This window comes from Urocitellus parryii, chromosome 3 (genome assembly GCF_045843805.1).
Source record: "Urocitellus parryii isolate mUroPar1 chromosome 3, mUroPar1.hap1, whole genome shotgun sequence".
Taxonomy (NCBI): domain Eukaryota; kingdom Metazoa; phylum Chordata; class Mammalia; order Rodentia; family Sciuridae; genus Urocitellus; species Urocitellus parryii.
This window is the reverse complement of record NC_135533.1, coordinates 63,949,579-63,972,133: the sequence shown is the minus strand read 5'-3', so window position 1 is coordinate 63,972,133 and position 22,555 is coordinate 63,949,579. Positions and strand designations below refer to the sequence as shown.

At 32.3% G+C, this 22,555-nt stretch overlaps 1 protein-coding gene across 1 annotated transcript in view; it reads left to right on the top strand.

The window, feature by feature from the left end:
- The window catches only part of Pclo (piccolo presynaptic cytomatrix protein), a 200,674-nt gene that overhangs the window by 115,370 nt on the left and 62,749 nt on the right, over positions 1–22,555 (top strand). The window contains exons 13-18 of the mRNA XM_077796431.1: positions 1,776–1,900; positions 4,274–4,300; positions 10,616–10,709; positions 11,953–12,024; positions 13,511–13,691; positions 15,230–15,424. Coding sequence (XP_077652557.1) covers positions 1,776–1,900; positions 4,274–4,300; positions 10,616–10,709; positions 11,953–12,024; positions 13,511–13,691; positions 15,230–15,424 — 694 coding nt within the window. The remainder of the gene's footprint in view (positions 1–1,775; positions 1,901–4,273; positions 4,301–10,615; positions 10,710–11,952; positions 12,025–13,510; positions 13,692–15,229; positions 15,425–22,555) is intronic.

Below are 22,555 nucleotides of genomic sequence, written 5' to 3'. Positions count from 1 at the left end.
ATGTATTACAGATCTTGCTATCTCTGCTCTTTCCCCACTTCTAGGAAGCCTATATTTCATCTTTCATCATTTCACATACCATAAAGAGAATACTAGAATTTTTTATTCTATCTCAATTTTTGTTTTAAAATTCTTGCCTTTGGACTATTATTCACTGAGTTTCCTTTGGGTTTATTGTTATTTTGTTATTTTTCTTCTTTTATTTGTCTTTTCCTTGAGCACCATGATTTGATTCTGTAGGTGAAATTTGTCCTAATAATATTATTCTTAATGCTTAGGATATTTTCTTGAGGCAGTAATTTCAGTATTTTTTGTCTTTATCAAAACCTGATTCCAAATGGAATTTTATATAGAAAGCCAGATTATGAATCTGTAAGCATTGGAGCTGTGTGGCTGTGGTCACTGGCAGTATCCTCTTCTGTCTCAGAACTGAGCCCTGAATATCTCTAGATGTTCTTTAATGCCATAACAGCACATTTTGAGTAGCCTGCAAGTTTTCATTTCAATAAGGAATGGCTTTGGCACTTTACCAGTAAAAAGTGAACTCCAGGTCTGGTAGAAAAAGGAACGCTTCTCTCCATGATTTGGGAGCTGTACTAAATTTCAGGGAAATTAATTGCAGATAATTTATTATTCTATGTTTCAGTACCACATTATGATACACAATTTAAACTTCCCATTTATCTTCCTTAGGGTCTACTACTTCATTATTCACATGGCTTTTATGATGATCATAGAGACTCTAGGCTTTTTTGGATTGAGTCAGGCAATTAAAGATTCATATTCTGCCAGGAAACTTAACTAGATTGAAATTATACTAAAATGAGGATTTATTTCAATTATAAAGTTTTAAATGCAGGGTTGACTCATTTAGTTGTCCCAGTTTTAATATAAACTCTGCATATCTATTTTGTATGGATTATAAGAAAATGTTAGTATTTTTATTTATGGATTTCCCCTTTGAATACAGATCTTTCTGTTTCTACTATTTGGTAAACAAAAGTACATCAAAAAGAACTAAGGCTTATTCTAAATGATGCCAAAAGAATCTTTTAATTATGAAAGAGAAAAAATAGCTTAATTATGATGGAATATGTCCACTTCTCAAATATTTGTTTGAATTATAAGTCTTTTACTATTCAGTGACAATGTGCCACAGCCAATAAGCATCTCTGAGACCACTACTTTTATTTCTTCTTCAGCTTCTAAAATTAAACAACAAGATTAAATTTAAGTCTCTCACTATATAAGAAAAATAGGCAAAGAAAGACAGGCTATAGGTTTGACATCAATGCATGCAAAGGAGGAAGTGGTAAAATCTATACATTCTTAAATATTCTTACATCTCAGTATTGATATTATGTAACATTTGTGAAATACAAATAGCATTTTATAATAAATTTACCAGTTACTTAGCTTCAAAATCCTGGTAATTGTAGTTATGAATATTAGCAATATGTAGTATTTTCCTAAGAGTGGAAATTTAGTGAAAAAGTAAAACTTGCATTTGTTGTATCATTTTCCTTTTAATGAACTTTAGATAGGCCACGCTTTTCACTGTAAAAGAATGAACAGCATGTTTACTAAAAATTAAAATATGCCTGGGAGCTCCCAATTAAATTAAATCTTAAGTGATCTGTTTAGTTTCAAATCAAATGAAAATGAGGGTTGATGCTTCTTATTTATAAGATTATGAAAACACACTGGTAGAATATTGAGTGATAATGTATTTCGTGTTTAAATAAATTCATGGACTATTTTGCTGTCCCCTAAAGCTTCAAATCAACTATGACCTTGGGAATCTCATAATACATATTCTCCAAGCAAGAAACCTAGTCCCTCGAGACAACAATGGCTATTCTGACCCTTTTGTTAAAGTCTACCTTCTTCCAGGCCGAGGGTAAGTGAAGAAGCAATGTCTTTCAAGTACAAGAGCCCAGGATTCAAAAGCTCTGATTTCCAAAACCTCACCTCAATTTAGTACCCTTTCTTTAGTTTTGTCTACATGACAAAATTAAATTTCTAATTAGTAGATAATATGAAACTAAAAATTCATAATTAATCCTTAAAGAGTTCTGAAATAGCAGTAATCACAACTCAGGCATCCTCTGGAATAAATCAACATTTCAATTCTTGGAACCACTCTTGTGATGACCAATCAGGTTATGAAATCAGATAAGAAATTATCTGTGGTAGATGTAAAAATTTAGTTTTCATTTCCAAATTTATTTTAAAAATCTATATTTAGCTGCTGTTTTATAAATGAGTATATTTTCCAACATGTATGTTTTTTAAATGGCTTGTTGATATGCCCCTATTTATATGTATATTTCCACACATTTTAAAATATCAGTGTTTTAAAAATAATAATAAGTAAGAACAATATCTGAGTGATTGACTTGGGTAAGTAAATAAAAAATATCTCTGAATCTCTTCTGTGACATATACCTTGTTGACACGAAGTAAGTGCTTAGGGGTGAGCATGTTGCTGAGAACACATGTGCAGCATGTTTGAAGTCCTAATTTATCTGAACAAATTTATGTAAGCCAAATTAGCATGATGAAACCATAAAGTAATCAACAAATGGAGGTATAATAAAAAGAAATCTTGGTTGGTAATTTGATGAAACAGATTTTATTTTTTCTTTATTTTTTTCTTTCAATCTGGGTAATTACATTTGAATATTACTTTTTGCTTGGAATATTTTAACTGTGGTATTATATAAAAAGAGAACCTAGTACAGTGACCCACCATGTACCTATCACTCATCTTCAAGAATTATTATTACTGGACAGTTTTGTTCCATATTTACCCTCATGCACTCGCTCTACCCAGATTGCTTTGAAATAAATTTCATCTATTGTAACTTTCTATGCAAATATTTTAATGTACATATCTAAAAAATAAGGACTTTAAAAACAATCATAATAGCAATGTATAAACAATTTTTAAATTTACCAATAATTTCTTATTTTCCCTGTTGATTCATAATATTTTCCTACTTGGTTGGGAACCTAGTTGTAATTTATAGAACACACTATCCATCAATAGCAACTTGCATATTCTTTTTAAGTACACATGGGGCATTCACCAAAATTATTTTCTCTACACACACACACAAAAAAGCGAACATTGAAATCCTACAAAATATGTTTTCTGTCTATAGTTGATTGTTTTGAGTGGGATTCAAATTAGAGTCATACATTGCACTTATATCTGCTATTTATTGTGTGTCATCATGGTAGATGATCAATTTCTTTGAAATTTGGCTTCTGGTTATTATTGAGAGAGATAGGGTAGGAGAACCATAGTTTTTTAGTTTTTTCTGAGGCAATAAATTAGGTAATACTCAGAAAATAATTTGAAAAATGCAAGGTGCCAAGTTAAATTCAGTAGACAGGCTTTAATTTCATCCTTTTCCAAAATTCCATTTAGAAACTTAGAATAGTTGGTATGTTTGTTCTAGCTTTAATTTATCAAGCATTTTTTAAACCCTCAATGATGTCACACAGAGATTACCCACTAGCCACATAACCTAAAATTGGAGATCTCTTATTTTAATTTATTTATACATTTTTGTAGTTGCATGGCTATATCTTTTAAATTGAGTATGACAAAAATGACGAAAAAACTACATTCTGACTTTAATTGTGGTCATTAAAGCTCCTGTATTACTTAATGACAGTATGATGAAACAACGGGAAATTACTTTCAAGGGTTTGTCTCTAATTATTATTTTTAAATAAATGAACAAAAGTATTTTATACTACATGAAGGTACCTATCTTTTATTTATACAGGATATATTTTAATTAGAATGTTACTGACTTGAATAACCAAGAAGGGACAGGCAGGCAATGTGAGTATGTCAGTCCCTTCTAGAGAAAATAACATGGAATAATGAGAACTGTAGTGAAATGGAGATAGAAAGCCTCACCTCCAGCTACCCTCATTTAATTTCTCCAAGAAAATGTCCTAATGAGTGGACTTTAGCTTAAATTCAGCTAATATGCTACTGATATTCAACTCCTAACTCTTTCACTAAATTACTCCTAATTATTGCAGTGACTAAGGCATTGAGACTTACTAGTGAAGTATTTTTTCACTGTACTTCTAAGATGATCTTCTGCCTCATGTCATTTATCTGTTATGATATAGTTTCTCTAATTATTATTCTTGTATTTTCTTCCTTATTTCTGTTCCTAACTTCCTTCTTCCTCTTTTTCCTACTTTCCTGTTGTGTCCTTCATTCTCGCTCTTGGAATCAATGCAGTCAAGTCATGGTTGTCCAGAATGCAAGGTAGAGTTGACTCTCTTTCAGTGTCAAGCAATGTTCTTATGCCTAGAATTGTACTTTTTGTATTGTTATATACATTGACTTGCACTTCGATTTTAGTTTTAACATTTATTTTTTTCTATATTCTTGTATCTATTGAATTAGGCCTACAGCAAATTGTTCTGACCACATTTCTAAATAGCTTTGGCAGGTATGTGCAATAAGATGCAGAAAAGTACGAAATATTAAAAACTAGAAAATATTGAAAACAGAAAGCAAACATGGAACTATCACGCTGAAATTAGACAGAACTAAACTTTTCATTTATAATCGGTCCAGTAAATCTCAATTAACTTCTCACTTTGACACAGTGATGGATTTCTTCTTAGGACTAGTTCACTCATCCAGTTCTCTTGGGCTGATATGTGAAATCTGCTCTGTTTCAAAGAGAGAGTGTCGTTTTTAGAACAGACTTTTTCAATCACATTATTCAAAAATATTTTCAATAGTTTGTTTGATATTTAACAATGCTACTTAGAGAAAGTCCAAAATAATTGAATTTTCAGGCATAATGATAGCTAAACCTAGTTAAAATCATAGGAAAACCTCATTAATGAGAAAGAAATGTACACTTCATTCAACAAAATTTTCTTAGCATAATTATGTGCCAGATAGTGTGCAAAGTGCTAGGGTTCAAATTGACAACACAGTGATAGTCTCTACTCTCAGGGAATAACTGGGTGGGAAAATAAAGTGACAGATGATAAATACACTGCTGCTTAGAAGAATAAAGCTTACATAATGGGGTATGCCCTGTGCCCATTTTTTTCAATACACACACATAAAATATTATTCAGAATTTCTGGGTCTTTTATCTATAGAAATGGGGGGAAGCACCATCATAGTAGTGATTGCATTTAGCTTTGAGGAGTTGTCAACGTAAATAAAGGTTGAATGTCTGGAACATCTTAGGTTACAATTTGAAAGTTCTAGAAGTCAGTCTTTCATCTAAAAGTCATTTTCAATGTGTCTTTAAGAATCATCATTGTAAGTGGTAACTGAAATGACTAGGCCCTGAAATTAAGTTGGACTATGGAAGCCAGCCAATGAAGTCCTTAAGAATGTGAGTTTGCCAGGCATGCTGTCACATGCCTGTAATTTCAGTAACTCAGGAGGCTGAGGCAGGAGGATTACAGGTTTGAGGTCAGTCTGAGCAACTTAGCAAGACCCTTCCTCAAACTAAAATAAAAAAAGGCCTGGGGGTGTCGCTTAGTGGTGGAGTGCTCAGGGTATAATCTCCAGTAGCACAGAACCAAAGTTGAAAAAAGAAAAGAACTTGGGTTTGAGTTTCACCCCTGTCACTTAGAAACTGTGAGATTTATCTAAAACTATTTTATCCTCTGCTAACCAGGAATAATATCCTATTCCACAGGACTTTTGTGAAATACATGGGTAATGAATCAAAGTGATAAGCATAATACCAGGCACATAATAAGCTTTCAGCTAATGGTAGTTGCTATTATAATTGCTAGTGATAAATATAAACTTCATGTAGCCAATGGTCAATTATCTCTGGAAAAAAAAAGTGAGGACAGAGTAATTGGCATATTTGGGCTATTCAATTATACAAACTTATATAACAAAACTAAGAAAATCAAACAACTTTTCTTTATTAACAAATTGCAGAACATTAAAGTTAAAAAAATACAAGTTCTATTAGCTAATTAAAAATGACACTGATCCCTTTTTCTCATTTCTTCTTATTTCCTCTTCCTGGTCTTTGGTTAATACACTCATAAGCTCTGAGAGAATAAATGTCAGACCAGAGGAGGTGAAAGAATAACAAGGAAGGATCCCAAATAATTCATGAACCTAATATACACCCCTGGATAATTAAGGAGTGGAAATGAATATATCTGAAGTGTCTCTTTCTGGTCTCTCTTCACACTGTTGGGCAAAGTGCACATTTCTTTCTCATTAATGAGATTTTTCCTATTATTTTAACTAGGTTTAGCTATCATTAGGCCTGGAAACTCAATTATTTTTTGCACTTTCTCTAAAAATCATTGTTAACATATCAAACAAACTATTTCCTCTGGGATGGATATTAGATGCATGTGCAATATAACAGCCAAAACTTATTTTATTTCAAATGAATTTTAAAGGAAAACAACGAAGTACAAACATGTTTTAAGGATGTATTCAACAAATTTTTTTAGCATAATTATGTGCCAGATATGTGCAAAATGCTGGGGTTCAAGTTGACAACACAGTGGTAATCTCTGCTCTCAGGGAACAACTGGGAAAATAAAGTGACAGATAATAAATACACTGCTGCTTAGAAGAATAAAGCTTACACAATGGGGTGATGGGGTTTGCACTGCACCTTTTTTTTTTTCAATATACATGCACACATTGTGAGACCAGTAGAGGAAAACCAAATAAAAGAAGACTACTTCCAGGGTTTTACATAATTAATTATATGAAAATAAATACAAAGAAGTCATCACATTCTATTTTTCCTCATTTTTTTCTTTTAAAATTGAAAAGATGTGGAGAACTCTGTTCTCTGCTGGTTTAGGTGGAATAATTGAATTTGAAATATTTTCTTGAGACTTCCTTAAAAGCATCTCCCTATTACAAAAGAGCCAATGAAAGCAAACGAAAGAAATCAGTCAAAACTTCAAGGGGATAAAAATAAAAATATACATACATATTAAGATAAACACCATGTTCTTCTTAACAAGTTGACTTTTTATTTCCCCATATTAATAAATCTTTGATTATGAGATATGACCTAATTGTCATAGTGTAATATCATTAACATAATCTTCCATGAGGTAATGTACTGCCATGCATATACCAGACAAGAAAGGAAAATAAGAGTGAACTCTGTTTCTCAGCCTGAATTTATTCTCACATTCAAGAATCCCCCAGCTTAGCTGCCCACCTCTACCTGTAACCCACAGATTTCAACATGGCTTTCAGAATTATAGCAGGTTTTCAATTATGTGAAAGGCTACACAGCCTGCAGGGATCATTCGAAAGATGGACATAACATATTATTTACATACAAGTGTTACTGAAGAAATGGCCTCTGTGGCCAGCTCTGCATGTCAGGATTGCAAATGCAAAAAAAGTTGGCAGAAGATTTTATTATTTATACAGTCCAGTCCAGGGGTGCAGGGGCAGCATGTTTACCTCTATTCATCCTAAAGGCAATGAATGTCTGGAGTCTGGAGAGAATTAGAGAATCAAATACCTTAATAAGATTAAGATGCTCTTTTAAAATGGGCAGCTTAATTTGTGTCTAGTTTAGATTGCTTTTGAATGGATCTGTTAAAAAATAAATACTTACAGTAACTATCCCTTTTTGTCCCATGATATTCACTTAGGTATGCCATTAAGAATTTCCCTAGGCAACTCTAAAAATGGCCTACTTTTTTGTGCCATGTGTTTGTATACACACATCATATATAATTTATATTGTGTAAATAAATATACAATATTGTGTATATATACATATAAAATAAGTATTTAAATTATAGTAGGGAAATTTAGGTTATAAAAAAAAACTAGACACCCCTGTTCATAAAGCCTACAATTAAACAAATAGAAGGATAAGTGACATTTTATGATGGGCCTAATCAATTAAGTTCATAGGTTATGTATTTAAGAGAAAGGAACCACATTTTCTATATTTAAATCCTAATCCTGACCTTCGATAACTATGCAATCTTGCCAACCCACCTTAATTCCTCTGAGCTTCAGTTTTTCTTCCTATTAAATAGGATGACAAATAATACCTGTCTTTTAAGGATGACTTGAGGATTAATTGAATTAAGACATAAAAATAATTTAGAACTCTGCCTAGAAAAAGTAAGGATTTTATAAAAGTTATTATTTTAGCATGCTTGCTTTATAAATGCTTTTTATGCATGAACCAAATTTGTTCATGATAATCAAAGATCTGATCATACGTTAATACAATTAAGTAAGAATTATGTGGTTGTACAACTTAATAGAGATGTAAAGTTTCTAGTCTAGAATTAGTATTCAATAATTGTTACTACCTGTGTAACTGAAAAAGAAAGGTCTAAAGGTGAATATGAAAATTTTAAAAATAATTATTTATATTTATGAACTAAGAAAAGACACTGATAAATTCTTTTGAAAACATTTCAACACTACATATGACTTTAATATACACATATCTAAAATTTTAGTGAAAATATGAGTTTGCATTTGACATTTATTCTCAAAATAAAAATGATTTTACTACTAATCATTGTATCATGAATCCTTTTTATGGTTTTCCCATGGTCTTGCCACTTTGATAACTAAGTCCAAAACAAGCAGAAACTTTAAAAATCATGCTATCATGTTTTAAAACTCATACTATCATGTTTTATTTTCTATGGGAATAGCTATGGTGCTAGAGAGCTGAACAAGTTTGCTATTAACTTAAAAGTGGTCACATTATTCTTCCCATGTCATCATCAAAAACAAAACAAAACAAAAATCCTAAATATAAGGAGACATAATTTAACAAAATATTTGAATGTTTGTTACAAAGTACTGAAAATTATAGAAAATACCTTAGCAAATACCTATGTAGTTCTTATCTAGTTTTATCAAATATCCAAATACTCATATTTTGTTATATTTACTTTAATGTTTAATAAAAGGTATTTTAAGGGACCCCTGGATCCTTCTGATGTCACTTTCTTGTCTACCTAACTACTTGATTGAATTTAATACCTCTACTTCATTTTATCTTATTATATTTACATAAATGTCTTATATGCATATATACTAGATAATTTATACTATTATTTCATGTGATTTTAATTTTATATTAAAATATTTTTAATATTTTATATATTTATCCTTCTGCAAATTCTTTGATGAAGATACTTTTAAGATCTACATATTTTGTATATGGATATTTAATTCATTTTCACTACAATTTAGTATATAATTGATTGAATAAATCATAATGTATCATTTTCTTAGTGTCTTACTATTATAAATAATATTGCAAACAATATTGTTTTATTATTAGGAACAATATTGCAATGAAATATCCTGTGTACAGACGGAATAACTTCTTTAGGGCAGAAGTGGAATATTCCAGATGTTTGAGTAGATATAAACTTAAATTTCTCTAGATATTAACAAAGTTACCTAAGAAGTGTGTGTGCAAATATACTTTCTGTCCACATTATATATTATATGAGTTACTCTTTCTTTAAGTGGTTTTCTTTATATTTCCCCAAGGGTGTTTGCAATTTATCTTGAATGACAAAATCATCAAATACTGCCCTTATTTTTGTATGTTCAAATAGGTGGTTAAAAGTGAGAAGAATACCACTTTATTTTTAAAATAGGTTTCAGGTCACAATGGCTGACTTGTGAGGTGTTGTGAGATACAAGCCCAGTGAGTCATAGTCTAGGCTACATTTACTGGGAGCTTTCAAAAATCCATAGGCTCAAGCTTCACACCAGAATGATTAATCAGAGTCTCCTTGAGGATGCAGGGTATAAGGAAGTGTAGATGGAATGCTGATTACCTCTAGTTCCCCTGCCAGACCTCAGATTCCCAAGTGACCCACTCTGCAGTCAGTGTGGGGAATTACCACCCCTGCAACTGGCTGGTAAGAGCATAAAGCCAGAGAGAGGGAAGATGGCAGAGCTACCTCTAAAAGTGGATGTGAACTAGAGTTTGATTCTCAACAGCTAAAAATTTATATTTAATTAAAATTGTTATAGCTAAATTATCATACTTTACCAAAAGCATCAGAATATACTTTATATATTAGATAAATGTTTACAAAATTTCAGCTATAGCAATAACTATTCTTCATACTTTAATCAGTTAATGCATTCATTGCTATTTTTGGTTTGTTTTAGAAATAATGAATTAAAAGACAATATAGCTTTGTTGGCTTGATTACATGCAAAACCATTGGAAAGTTAAACACCACATTAGTATTTATGGGACAAGAAGATGTTGATGTTACCATATAGTCTGTGCAATTACCTCCTACATTGAGGAAAGATTAAGATTTCCAAAATTATAGTATTGTTAGACATCTACAGGCATTTCTTTAAAAACAATATTCAGTAGAGCAAACAAAAATCAAGGCATGCAACATATTTTTAAATTGTCATTGTACATTCAAGATAAAATAAGCCTTAAGACATGAGGATGATGGGATGATTATACAGTGATCTGGAAGGAAATATCTTGAAAAGGCTGCATGTCCTTCAATTTAACTATGAAGTCATCAGTTAAGGTGAATAATCAAAACAGCTCTTTCTTTTCTTCCAATTCAGTGCTGAGTACAAGAGAAGGACTAAATATGTTCAGAAAAGTCTTAATCCTGAATGGAATCAAACAGTAATTTATAAAAGTATTTCCATGGAACAGGTAAGTAATGATTATTTTCTACGTGACAGATTTGGGTTAATATAAATATAGGATGGCAAAATTTTTGAAACATTGGGATCTATATTAATTTTTGTCATATAAATAAGAGTTTGATAAAATACATGTAAAACTGTAGCCAATGAAAAGAAATGAGTGAAGTTCAGATAAGATGAAAATGGTGTATGTATTTTGACAAAATAGCCCCCCAAAATGAGTAAATAAGTAAATTAGACAAGTGCAAAGTTTTCCATTGATTATTTCAATGGAAAAAAATTAAATATATTAGTAGAGTAGATTATCTTTATGCTTTTGGGAAGAATATTTTTCTTATAATTATAAAGATATTTTGACTATCTTTATTTTGACTTTCACAAGTGATACAAAGACAACATCAAAATTCAGCACATCAAAATGGATTACTGCACCAGACAATATTTTAGGAATTCATCTCTTCCCTAAATTAGGGCCTCTTTACAGGTGGCAGTATGAGGCTCAGTTGTGCTAGTGGCTAGCATAAAGATCATTGCCACAAATATGTGATTTGAAGCAAAATTGCATCAATGTGCTTTCAAAAATCTTAACTTTCCATGAATACAGAAAATAACTGAAGTTTATAAGGTTAAATTCAGAGAAAAGAGAATACTATTAGAACAGTTAGAACTTATATTGTTTTATATGTACATTATCTTTCAAAAATGTGCCTTTAATTTGTCCTCTGGAAGATTAATTTGAGTATGAAATTGCAGCTGGATATAAATTATAATCTGAGCTCTTTAAAGTAAGTGAAATTTACCTGCAAAAATAAGATAGTGTCACTATATTTTTTTGGAAATCACTGAAACAAAAATATTTTAAATATTTTTAAATGTCAAAATTATTTTAAATAATCCTAGATATTTTTGCCACCTAAAGATTACTTATATTCAAAGGTTGCTTAGATTATGCTTGTTACTTTTAAAAATGGTTGTGTGAGGATAGGATAGAACAATAGGAAATGAGAGTTGCCATTTTGTTCACAAAATAATGAGTTCCCTTATGATCAAACAGTAGAAGGGACTGCAAACTAATCATTGAAATTTTAAACAATATTTAGGATAAATCCAAATTGTTTCAGATGGAATTTCAAGAGGTTTTACACAAATGGAAAGGATTCAAGGGTGAAAATAAATTAGTCTATTACGTGAACATAATGAAAATTTCTGATGGAAAAAGGGGGTTGATGAGAGTTTTATTTGAACTGTAGCTCAAGAAGAAAACTCTGGAGGTGACAGTTTGGGATTATGATAGATTTTCTTCCAATGACTTCCTTGGGGAGGTAAGCCTCTGATTTCCTTTTCCTTATTTGCTACCATTATAAACCACCAATTAAAGCATGATGCAAAGCACATATCTTAAGTTCATAAAATAACGTTTTCTAAATAAAATTCTTTTGTTGCTATAATTTATTTCCTGAGTTACTTTTTGAATATTTGAACAGCAACTTGAAAAATGGTTTCGCCTGCTACTTTATGTACTTTATAATTATTTCCAAGAATAATTAATTATTTTATTTATTATTATTCACAGCAATAATCATTGGGAAATGAGATTTGAGGTAACAAATTTATGTTATAAGATGAGCTGGATTTTTTAAATGGAACTTCATATTCTTCAATTGCTGTTCCTTGCCAAATGTATAAATGACTTGATGTAGCATTTTACATTATAATTTATGATTAAATATCCTGAGAAAAAAATTCCCAAATATTATTAAAAGCAAATCTAGGAATAGGACCTAATAATCAAAACAAGATCTTGTGACATATTTTCATCTATGATGTTCCAAAACTCTCTTATTTGGTGATCTTAGAGCAGAAGTTTTGGGTATATATTAAAAATAAATTATTTGCAAGAAATCTAAAACCTACAAAAGGTGATATCTTTTTGATAGAGATTGTGTAAAGCCATTTTGTAGTCTAGGTGATAACACAGGCTTCTTTGGTTTTAAAGACTCTATAACCCTCTTTCTGCACAAATCAGACCATTAAACTCTCACCTTCACAGTCCATCTTAGTCCAGCCCATGCACTAACCTTGATCATAGCAGGAGTGCTCTAGGATATAATGATGTATCTGAGCTAATGTCTGACATGTGGAAGTCCTTCCAGTTTCTTGTCTTATGTTTACCCTAATCCATAACTTATGTCCATTGTACTGAGGCTTATTAGATCTTTATAACTCATCAACTGAAAATTTGCCATTATTTATGTGCCACTAAGAAAAAAATGACATCAATTAAACCATGACACAATGCTTTCTCATCGTGTTGTTAGTCATATCTTATTTCAAGTATTAAAGCATATTTTAAAATAGAAGAAATTAGTAATTGCAATATTCATTTTTTTCATTATTTTCACTTTTGTTCCTCTAGTGACTAAAATCAAACATTTTAAAAAGTTGCTAGGTTAGGTTAGAACTAGAATTTCATGTAAAAAGTTGTTTCATGAGAAGATTGACCTGTGACCCTATCTTTTTACATAATATCCAAATAATTGAGTTAATATTAAAAGACATTATATAGTTGAATTTAATTATACATTTTCTGAGTATCCAATACACATAAGACTTTGTTCCCAATATTATGGGTGAAGAAAAATAAGGAAATAAAAAAGAAAGAAAACTGAGCAAAACAGCATCCTCCTCCTCACATCACTGAGTCCTTTAGTTTATATTTTTGAATAAATTTTAGATTTACAGAAAAAAGTAATGAGTTGAACATAATTAATCCATAGATTTCATTGATTCATTGCACTCTTTTTTCAGGTACTGATTGATTTATCTAGCACATCTCATCTGGATAACACTCCTAGGTGGTATCCACTCAAAGAACAGACTGAAAGCATTGATCATAGCAAGTCTCATTCCAGCCAGAGCAGCCAGCAATCCCCAAAGCCATCTGTCATCAAAAGCAGGAGCCACGGTATCTTCCCTGACCCATCCAAGGGTAGGAGATGTTTCAAGTACAAAAAGTTTTCGTCTATTTGTTCTCTAAGTATCTTCTTGAATATATATTTAATGTATATTGAAAAGTTAAAAAATGGCAAAAGATTTAACACAATCTCAGGTAAAGCATTGATATGGAATTGAGACAAAGAAGTTCTAATTTCAGATAACCACATTCTTAAGTAAAATACTTTTCAATCTTCACTTTAACTCTCCATTTTTCAATCTACATAATGGAGAATGTTGGGCTATATGAACCATTTGGTCTTTTCTGTTTTTTTAAAATCCATAATAATATGATTTTTAGAAAATGCATTGGGGTATTTCATAAAGAAAATATAAAAATCCCTTTAGCACACTGACAAAACATAATCATCATTACCATTTAGGCATATTCCATTTAATTGTTTGAATCTCTTATTTTTCACAAATACACTCTTACTCTATAGATATAATTTTGCATTCTTCTTTTTACTTATTGTATCAAGAAAATTTTACCCATGTCATCAAAATATTTGGTATGCTAAATTTTGTTAAATCTTTCCTAAATGTTGAACTGCAACTAATTTATAAACTATTATTATTTTTTAAATAATAGTGGCATACATTGGATTTGGCAATATATACAGCATTCCATTTGAGTGATATTTTCCTTTGGGAGATTTATTACCAACCACCTTATAGCACAATATGATTCCTTGTCATAAATTAGGTTACAGTATAAATGTGTGATATCTTCTCTACAGAAGCTGAACTATTGATAAATATTAAATACAACTTTTATACCAGACTTTAGTATTGTTTCCTTGTCTCTTATGCACTTCTCAGCACATCAAATTGAACAAGGCTTCTATGTGTGTGAGAAGAGAATGGATTCTATATGTTGTAGGAGATGGGAATCTAAGGCCATGTCTAGAAGGCTATTGCGTTAATATGGTAACCACTGACTGGCAATGAGTGCTATAGACGACTTATGAATAGGTTCCATAGTTCATTTATGAGTTCTGCTTAGCCATTTGAATTTTGCTAAACAAATTTTTGTTTAGCATTCTGCAAGGGGATTGGCTTGACCTCTGTCTCTATGACTAACTTAGTAAACGTGATCCATACATTCTCTAAAATTTCCTGAGACAATAATTCTACAATATTTACATTTATTATGTACTAAAACTTCACTATAATTTTGTTTAAAAATCCTTCTGGAGCAGTGCTAAGCCTATTGTCTTTTACTGGACCTCTATTAGAATGATCAGAGTTGCAAGAAAAAACGAGAAGTTAACAGATTCATGACTTGAGGCTAATTAGGATATATTCCTCTTTATTAACCTATCTCCTCTCAAAATTCTGTTCCTTTTGCCTTTCATCCCCCAAATTTCCAAATGTTTAGTCACATTACTATATGGTAAGCAGTAGCATAAATGATTCCTTAAAGAGTATTAAAATAAATCTGAAACAATTTCAAATTGTGTGTAGACCAATCTCGACAGCAGGAAGGCTGGAGCAACTTTAACTTTAACTGTTCTACCCTTTTGTAACCAGACATGCAGGTTCCTACCATTGAGAAATCCCATAGTAGTCCTGGTAGCTCAAAATCATCATCTGAAGGCCATCTTCGTTCCCATGGACCATCTCGAAGTCAAAGCAAAACCAGTGTCACTCAGACCCACCTGGAAGATGCAGGGGCTGCCATAGCCGCTGCGGAAGCCGCCGTGCAACAACTCCGCATTCAACCAAGTAAAAGACGCAAATAAATTCCTCAGCATGGCAGCTTAATGTTCATCTGTTGCCTTTCTCTCCTGCTGTCCTTCCCTGTTTGCTTTCTGTTTTTGGCATCCCCTGCTCACTCTGTTCTCTGTCCTTTTGTCTGTGTAAGAACAGTATCAAAACATAAATATGCTCTCTCTTATTCAGTTTTTTTTCTTTTTAATTTACATAGACTGCAATAAAACTGGCTGTTTCTCCATTGTTCCCACCATCCATCCACCCTGGCTCATAGTATTTGATAGCTGTGTCTGTGATGTTTACAGGCAAAGCAGTGTTGTGCGTCCTTTTCGTGTGTGCTTAAAAATTATTTAAAATGCAGGAACTATAAGCACAATTAGCTGCCAATTCTCCAAGTATTACACACAAAAAAGCACACACACACACACACACACACACACACAAATATTTGTAGAAAGTTAGCAATGTGATTCTTGCACCTGAAAACACTCAAAAATTTAGACAGAAGAGTATTGAGACCAATAGTCAAGTTCTAGAGCCTAGGGGAAAAAGCCATTTCAAACCAATGCTTAAAAACATAAAGAAATTATGCATGTGAGACATTGTAGCTTTCCTTGTGTCACTCTTCCTAGTCTTTTGAAAAATCTGTGAATAAAATCATATTTCATATATTCTAAAAAGTACATATTATGATATATGTATAAGCTTATGTGATGAGGTAATGTAACCTCGTTAAGGAGCACAATTGGTCCCTTCTGTTGGATCACACTTTATATATGATAACAGAGAATTTACAGGTTATTTTTTTTCCCTAATCACTGATATCCTTTAAAAGTCAAGATGTGCCATGTCTAGTAACTGTAAATCGATTAAAGTGTAGCAGTTCACCCATCTTAACTACTGTGTTTCTTTTCTCACTTCACTTGTGAAAATGTAAAGCAATTGATATAATTATATAAAAACTTAAGTGCAGGCATTTCACAAATGTAGGTGAACTGTTACTTCCACATGGCATTAGCCAGGCAATGAGATAGATGGTTGTTTTCCCATTTCCCAGTCATCATTTTAAAAGAAACAGCCAGTTTTAACGCCCTCTAGTGCTGTGCATGTGATGTCATTTTGGCATTTGAAAACACAATTGAAATCGAGCAAAAGAACACTTCTGTTTGCATGAATAACATTGAAGCTGGTTCCATCTGAGGTACATACTCTGGGTTTCCATTTCACCCACACTGCCACAGCAGCACATAAAAGCGGTCAGTCTAATCATGCCAGGAAGCAGCACAGACACAGCATAGCAGGAGTCCTCCCCATTCAAAGAACTCAGTCTGATAATCTGCCTCCACCAGCCAATGGCAACCAAGACCAAAGCCAGCTAGCCCTCAGGAAGGTGATGTCTGATGGACCAGTCAAGCCAGAAGGAGGTGAGCAGAAAGGCCCTGTTCAAAGCACACAGCAAGAAAATCCCCCAAATTTAAAGCTCACATCTTTAATTTTTTAGAGATTGTCTGATAAAATGTTTATCCACTTTTTAATGTGCTTTTGTGGGCATGGCATTTTAGGACTTCATCATCACCATGTAAGTCCCAAGATCAGTCTCGTAATATATTGACTACAGTGATTTGTATTTTTCTATGCACTGGGCATCTTTTTGACTTTTGTTGGGAAATAGATTAACAGTATTCATATTGCAGAATGGAATGCATGCTACTAACCTAATCTGTTCAAGCATGACTATAAATATGTTGCATTGTGATAAAAGTTTAAATTGCTCACAGTTCAAGTTAGCATACCAGTTGGAATGTAGATCAGTTTTTGTTGCCTATTATTTGAAGTGTAACTTTTGGAAATTCTTAGAGGAAAGTAAAGGAAAAAATTGTCAATGCACTCATTCACCTTTCCACGGTGAAATTCTCTCTTGATCCTACAAGCAGACATTTTCCATTCGTGTTTCCATAGTTGTTAAGTGTATCAGATGTGTTGGGCATGTGAATATCCAAGTGCCTGTGTAATAAATAAAGTATCTTTATTTCATTCATAAACTACTGGGTTCTGAGCCATTGTTATATGATGCAGTATAAAATGTGTCAGTTTTTGTTTTCTCATTTGAATCCTTGCAGTAGAGTGTAGTTACTATTCTATTGCTAGTGAGAGCTGTGAGAATAGAAACATTGGGGAGCAGAAGAAAATTCCACATTGGAAACAAAACAGAAGGAAAATCATTACCAATGAAAGCATCAGAGCTTACATAATAAATGTAGATAATGGAGTTGGGCTAACCTAGGCAACACTTCTAATATTTCTTGGCAATATTCTCAGGTTCCAGTAAAGAGGAAGGCAAATCCCATGAGCCCCTGCTTAGAGAAACAACTAACCTTGATCCCATAGCTGTACTCAGAAAGAAAAGCAAGTTTATGTCTGTTCCTCACCTCATCCCAACATTCATGGAGTTTTCCCCAACAAAAAGTTCCATTGCCAGTGACAGGAATAAAACTAGTGTGATTATAAAATAATTTCCAAATTTAATTTAAAAACCCTTCTTTAAAATTTATTTTTTAAAAAGACTAGGATAGCAGGTAACAACCCTAAAACACTCAATATTATGAGTAGTGCCACAAAATTAAATTCAAATCTTGTACTCTACTATTGATTTTTATTTATTTTCAGAAAATTAAAAGCATTTAATATGCCTTTCTCCCAACTAGCTAGATATTTGGGGCAACTGACATATGTGGCAATATGAAGGCAAACCACTGATATATTTCTTAGACTCTTTAGTAAATAAGAAAACAGATTAAATGTTAGTATAATTTTGAATGTTCTTTTTCACAATTAAAAAATGTCACCAGTGCACAATTTCCCTGTCCTTTCTGGTCTTATTGGTACTTTCCAAAAGTACTTGAAAGTCCACCTCTCACCTTTTCTTCCATCAAATAAGTTAGTTGATTTCTTGATATTATTCGTTTTCTTACTTGAATATTACATTAGTTACACATGGCATAGTAATCAAATGCTTCCCTTATTTTGAGCTTTATTTTTATATATTGTGATTTATGTATTTATATAATTATTTTGTCAGATTTTTATCATAGATGTGGCTCTTAAAAATCTATATGGAAATGTTTTAATCCCTTTTCTTTAAATAATGCTTAAGTAGATATTGCTTTATCTTTATAGTGTTATGATTGAATTAGGAAATCACTCTATTGAAATTATAACCAAAAGGAAAACTGGATAACACAGCATGCTTTCTTTTTTTAAAAAATGTTTTCTTAATAGATAGTAAATAAAATGCCCTGTTTTATAAAATATAAGTGTATTATTTCCCTGCTACTATAAATTAACCAATAATAAAATTGAACCATGCCAAATGCCTAATAGCAAACATGCTACAGGGTTAACTTTATAAATGCAATGTACTGAATTTAAAATTTGGAAAGAGAAACCGATCAAGATATAAACTTAAAAACGCAGGTTCCTATTCACAAGTTCACAGACTTCAAAAGTATTAGTAATAAGTTGACATATTCGGATAGAAATTTCCTGTTTCAATCCTCACAATGGAGTTCATGTAATCCCACCTGCATTCTGAAAATAATGCTCTACATTTGAATAGTTCACGTCGTACAGAGTGTTTTGTCATCCATTTCTCATTTTATCACACCAAGTGGATGAGGTAGTCACTCAGATATTCTTATCCCTGTTTTGTGGGTGAACATTCAGAGAGTCAGAAGGGTAGAATGGTTGATTTAAGAACACAGCTAGAAATTTTCTGAACCAGCAACTACAATCCTTGTCTTGTGACTCTGAGGCCTTTGCTTTTAAAATATATGGGAACTTTCAATATCAAACTCCTGATTTCAATAAAAACAGTTGTCATTTACTTATTGGTTATTTATCACTAAAATTCCTGCAAATTCTTAAAAGTGGCTAGAAATAGTGACAGGATGCACTTTACACTCTTTACCAGCATCGTCCTCCTTTCCAAGGGCTGGAGACTTAAAAAGCAATGAAGAAAACATTCCTGCTGCACAAGCCAAGTGAGTCAGAAGGCAGGATCTGTAGAGGAAGCTGTGTACATCTGTAGGCATCTATCAAGGGCGACAAAATTGTCCCTAAAGAGCTTTTCAAATATTTTTTGTAAGCTTCTCAGCAGATTTCTGCTTCAACTAGCATAATATATGGGTCAACCAAGAATTATGGAGTGAGCCAAAAGGAACTCTTTCTCTCCCTCTGGGGTTTAGTTGCATGCTAGGAAATCTGAAGCGAAAGATTAGACAGATTGTGCCAAATCATCCTGATGCCTAAACAACTCTATTTGTATTTAGAAATCCTTGAAAGTGTTTTGTTTTTTTTTTTTTTTTTCTTTTTCCATGCTCCTTGGTTTGGTTGATCACAGGACCTGCTATTTTAGAAAGTGACACCAGCCAGGGAAGGGAGTTTAGAAAGTAGTTTTGCTTTGTTTTTGTTTTCTTATTTTACATTTTTGAGAACCATACCAAAATGAAAATAAATGAAAGTATTCTTAAAGCCCAGAATAATGATTTAGTTGGTATCTAATACATTAAAATTTTAAATGCAACTTGAAAATTCCTGTCTATTTTTTTTTTTTGTTTGACATTAAGATTTGGGGTTTTGAGGTTTAAATTTAGAGATCATACAGAATGGGTAGACATACCCTTCTTTGGGTAATAAAACAAGAGCTGTTGGGACAGGTGGAAGAGGATAGATAAGAAGCTGATTTAATAAGAACTTATTAAATAAGTTGCATGAGGGAAATATGAAAGCCAGTTTCTCTGTGTGGGCCGAATTGTAGGAGAAAAGTCTGAAGCTACTTCCACAGACCACTGCTGGAGACTCCACTTTCAATAAAGCTCATTTGCGGCACCTGTCAAAGAAGAGTTTCATATGCATGTGTTGCTTTGCTGGACTCTTACCAATCCATCCCTTTGTGGGAGTTGCTCTCAAGGATAAGTGGTAGTGGGAGGTTGGGTTGGGGAGTGGATGGGCTCTGGGGAGTGGAGCAAATTATTGGTTACATAATGTAGTAGCTAATCACTATCTCATTTTCTTCTGACCCAAAGTAGATGATCACTTTTGGTCAGAAGGAATTTAGCCTTCTCTGTATTTGGAAAGGGCAGGGCCCATAAGGGAAGTAAAGGAGAAATCATAAAAAAAATAACAATCGGTTCATTTGGAGGGGAAATCTGCATTAATATTGTATGTACATGGTTAATAAAAACAAATTTGACATTCCTCATTTCAATGTGTTTGTGCAAAAGCAAAATTAAAACATTCTTTTAAATGAAAATTGAAACTGTACTGAGGTGAACACAGCAAACATCCAACAAAATTTGAGAGAATCAGTAAGAATAATTTTTAGCTTTCAAAGTTGTATGCCTGTTCTCTGGGGATAGAGACATTCATTTTTTGTTGTGTGTAAAAATCAAAATGTTTTTTGAGAGTTTCCATATCTTCTCAGAGTTATTGCATATGCATTTTTCAAATATTTACTTAGTTATCTGAATTCATTGCCAAAAAAATCTCTGCTATACATGCAGAGTCACAACCATTAAATGCATATCAATCATATTCTGACCATATGACACTCTTATTTATGAACCTTCATTACTGAAGGTGAATCCACTGATTCACCATCAATGGTTACTTTTGGTGTTTTCCAGTAGTAGCCATAGGTCTCTACCATGCCATCCATGTGGTCCACAATGATTATTTTTATGTCCATTTCACCTGACACAAATAGCAAACCAACAGGTCCATTTAAATTTTAAATTTGGCTTCAACATTGCTATGCTTTAGTCAAATGATCCAACCAGAGACTCTATAAATGAAGGTGGAACTATCAATTCAGGACCTAAGAAGAGGAAATCTTGTTAACAAGCTCCTTTAAATACTATGACATGTTTTTAGTTTAGCAAGAAATACCTAGGAAAACTCATTTTTAAAATGCAATTTCTTTTACATTGGGCTAGAGCAAATATTACTACCAAGGAGCAGGACCTGTGGAAAAATGAGACAGGCAAGTAAATGGAAGAAAGAAATGAGAAGCATGGATTAAGAGAAAGCTGATGGAGACACATTGGGGATGCTGGACAGTCAGGATGTGATATATGATCATGAGGCCAGGAGCTTTCTCATCTGAGATGGAGGGATCATGGAACTAGGGAAATGCCTCATAAGGAGTGGAGGAATACCAAGGTCACCATCTGGCTACTTAACAGTTTTGCCTAAATTCACATTTTAACTTTCCATGAATTACTTGATTATTTTTCTATGTTTCATCCACATGTATTATACACATTTTGTAAAACCATGATATTTCACCCATTCTCCATCATGCAGGATGAATTGGGGTGGTGAGGGATATAGGTATAGAATAGAATGGGGGGAAATCTTCATGTGTATTGAGCCAGACTGTGAAAATATTTCTTTTTATTTTTACTTTATTACTGTGCGATATCTGTAAATATATAGTTAAGTATTGAGAAACCAAAAATACTTATGGATTTTAAAAGAAAGCATGTCAGAAATATAGAATTTTGATTGGGATCTTGAATTTTTTAGATGTGTGACTAGAAATAACAGACATAATCACAGCTTTATACGTTAATCTGTCCAAAGATACTGAAAAATGCAAGTAATAAATTTAATTGATGATAATTTGAGCAAACACAAATGAAAATATTAATATCACAAATTACATAAGGCAGGTCAACTTTTAAGAAAAATGCTTGGTAAACGCCAAGAGTCTGGATCCCTATATTTAAAACGATAGGAAAGAGTAAAATAAAAGTTTTACTATATTTATTTTTAAAAAGAACATAGAAGCAGGGGCTGAGGTTGTGGCTCAGCGGTAGAACGCTAGCCTAGCACATTCGAGGCACTGGGTTCCATCCTCGACACCACATAAAAATAAATAAAATAAAGGTATTGTGCCCAACTATAACTTTAAAAAAAAGAACATAGAAGCAAAATCTGCTTTTCCTCATAAATATATTTAAATTCAAACATGATTTCCACTTAAATGTCTATGCAGATATATTATTATACTTTTAGTTTTTTGTTTCTTTTAAAGCATTCTTATTGCTAATGACATTTCATAATGTAAAAAACTATTGAATC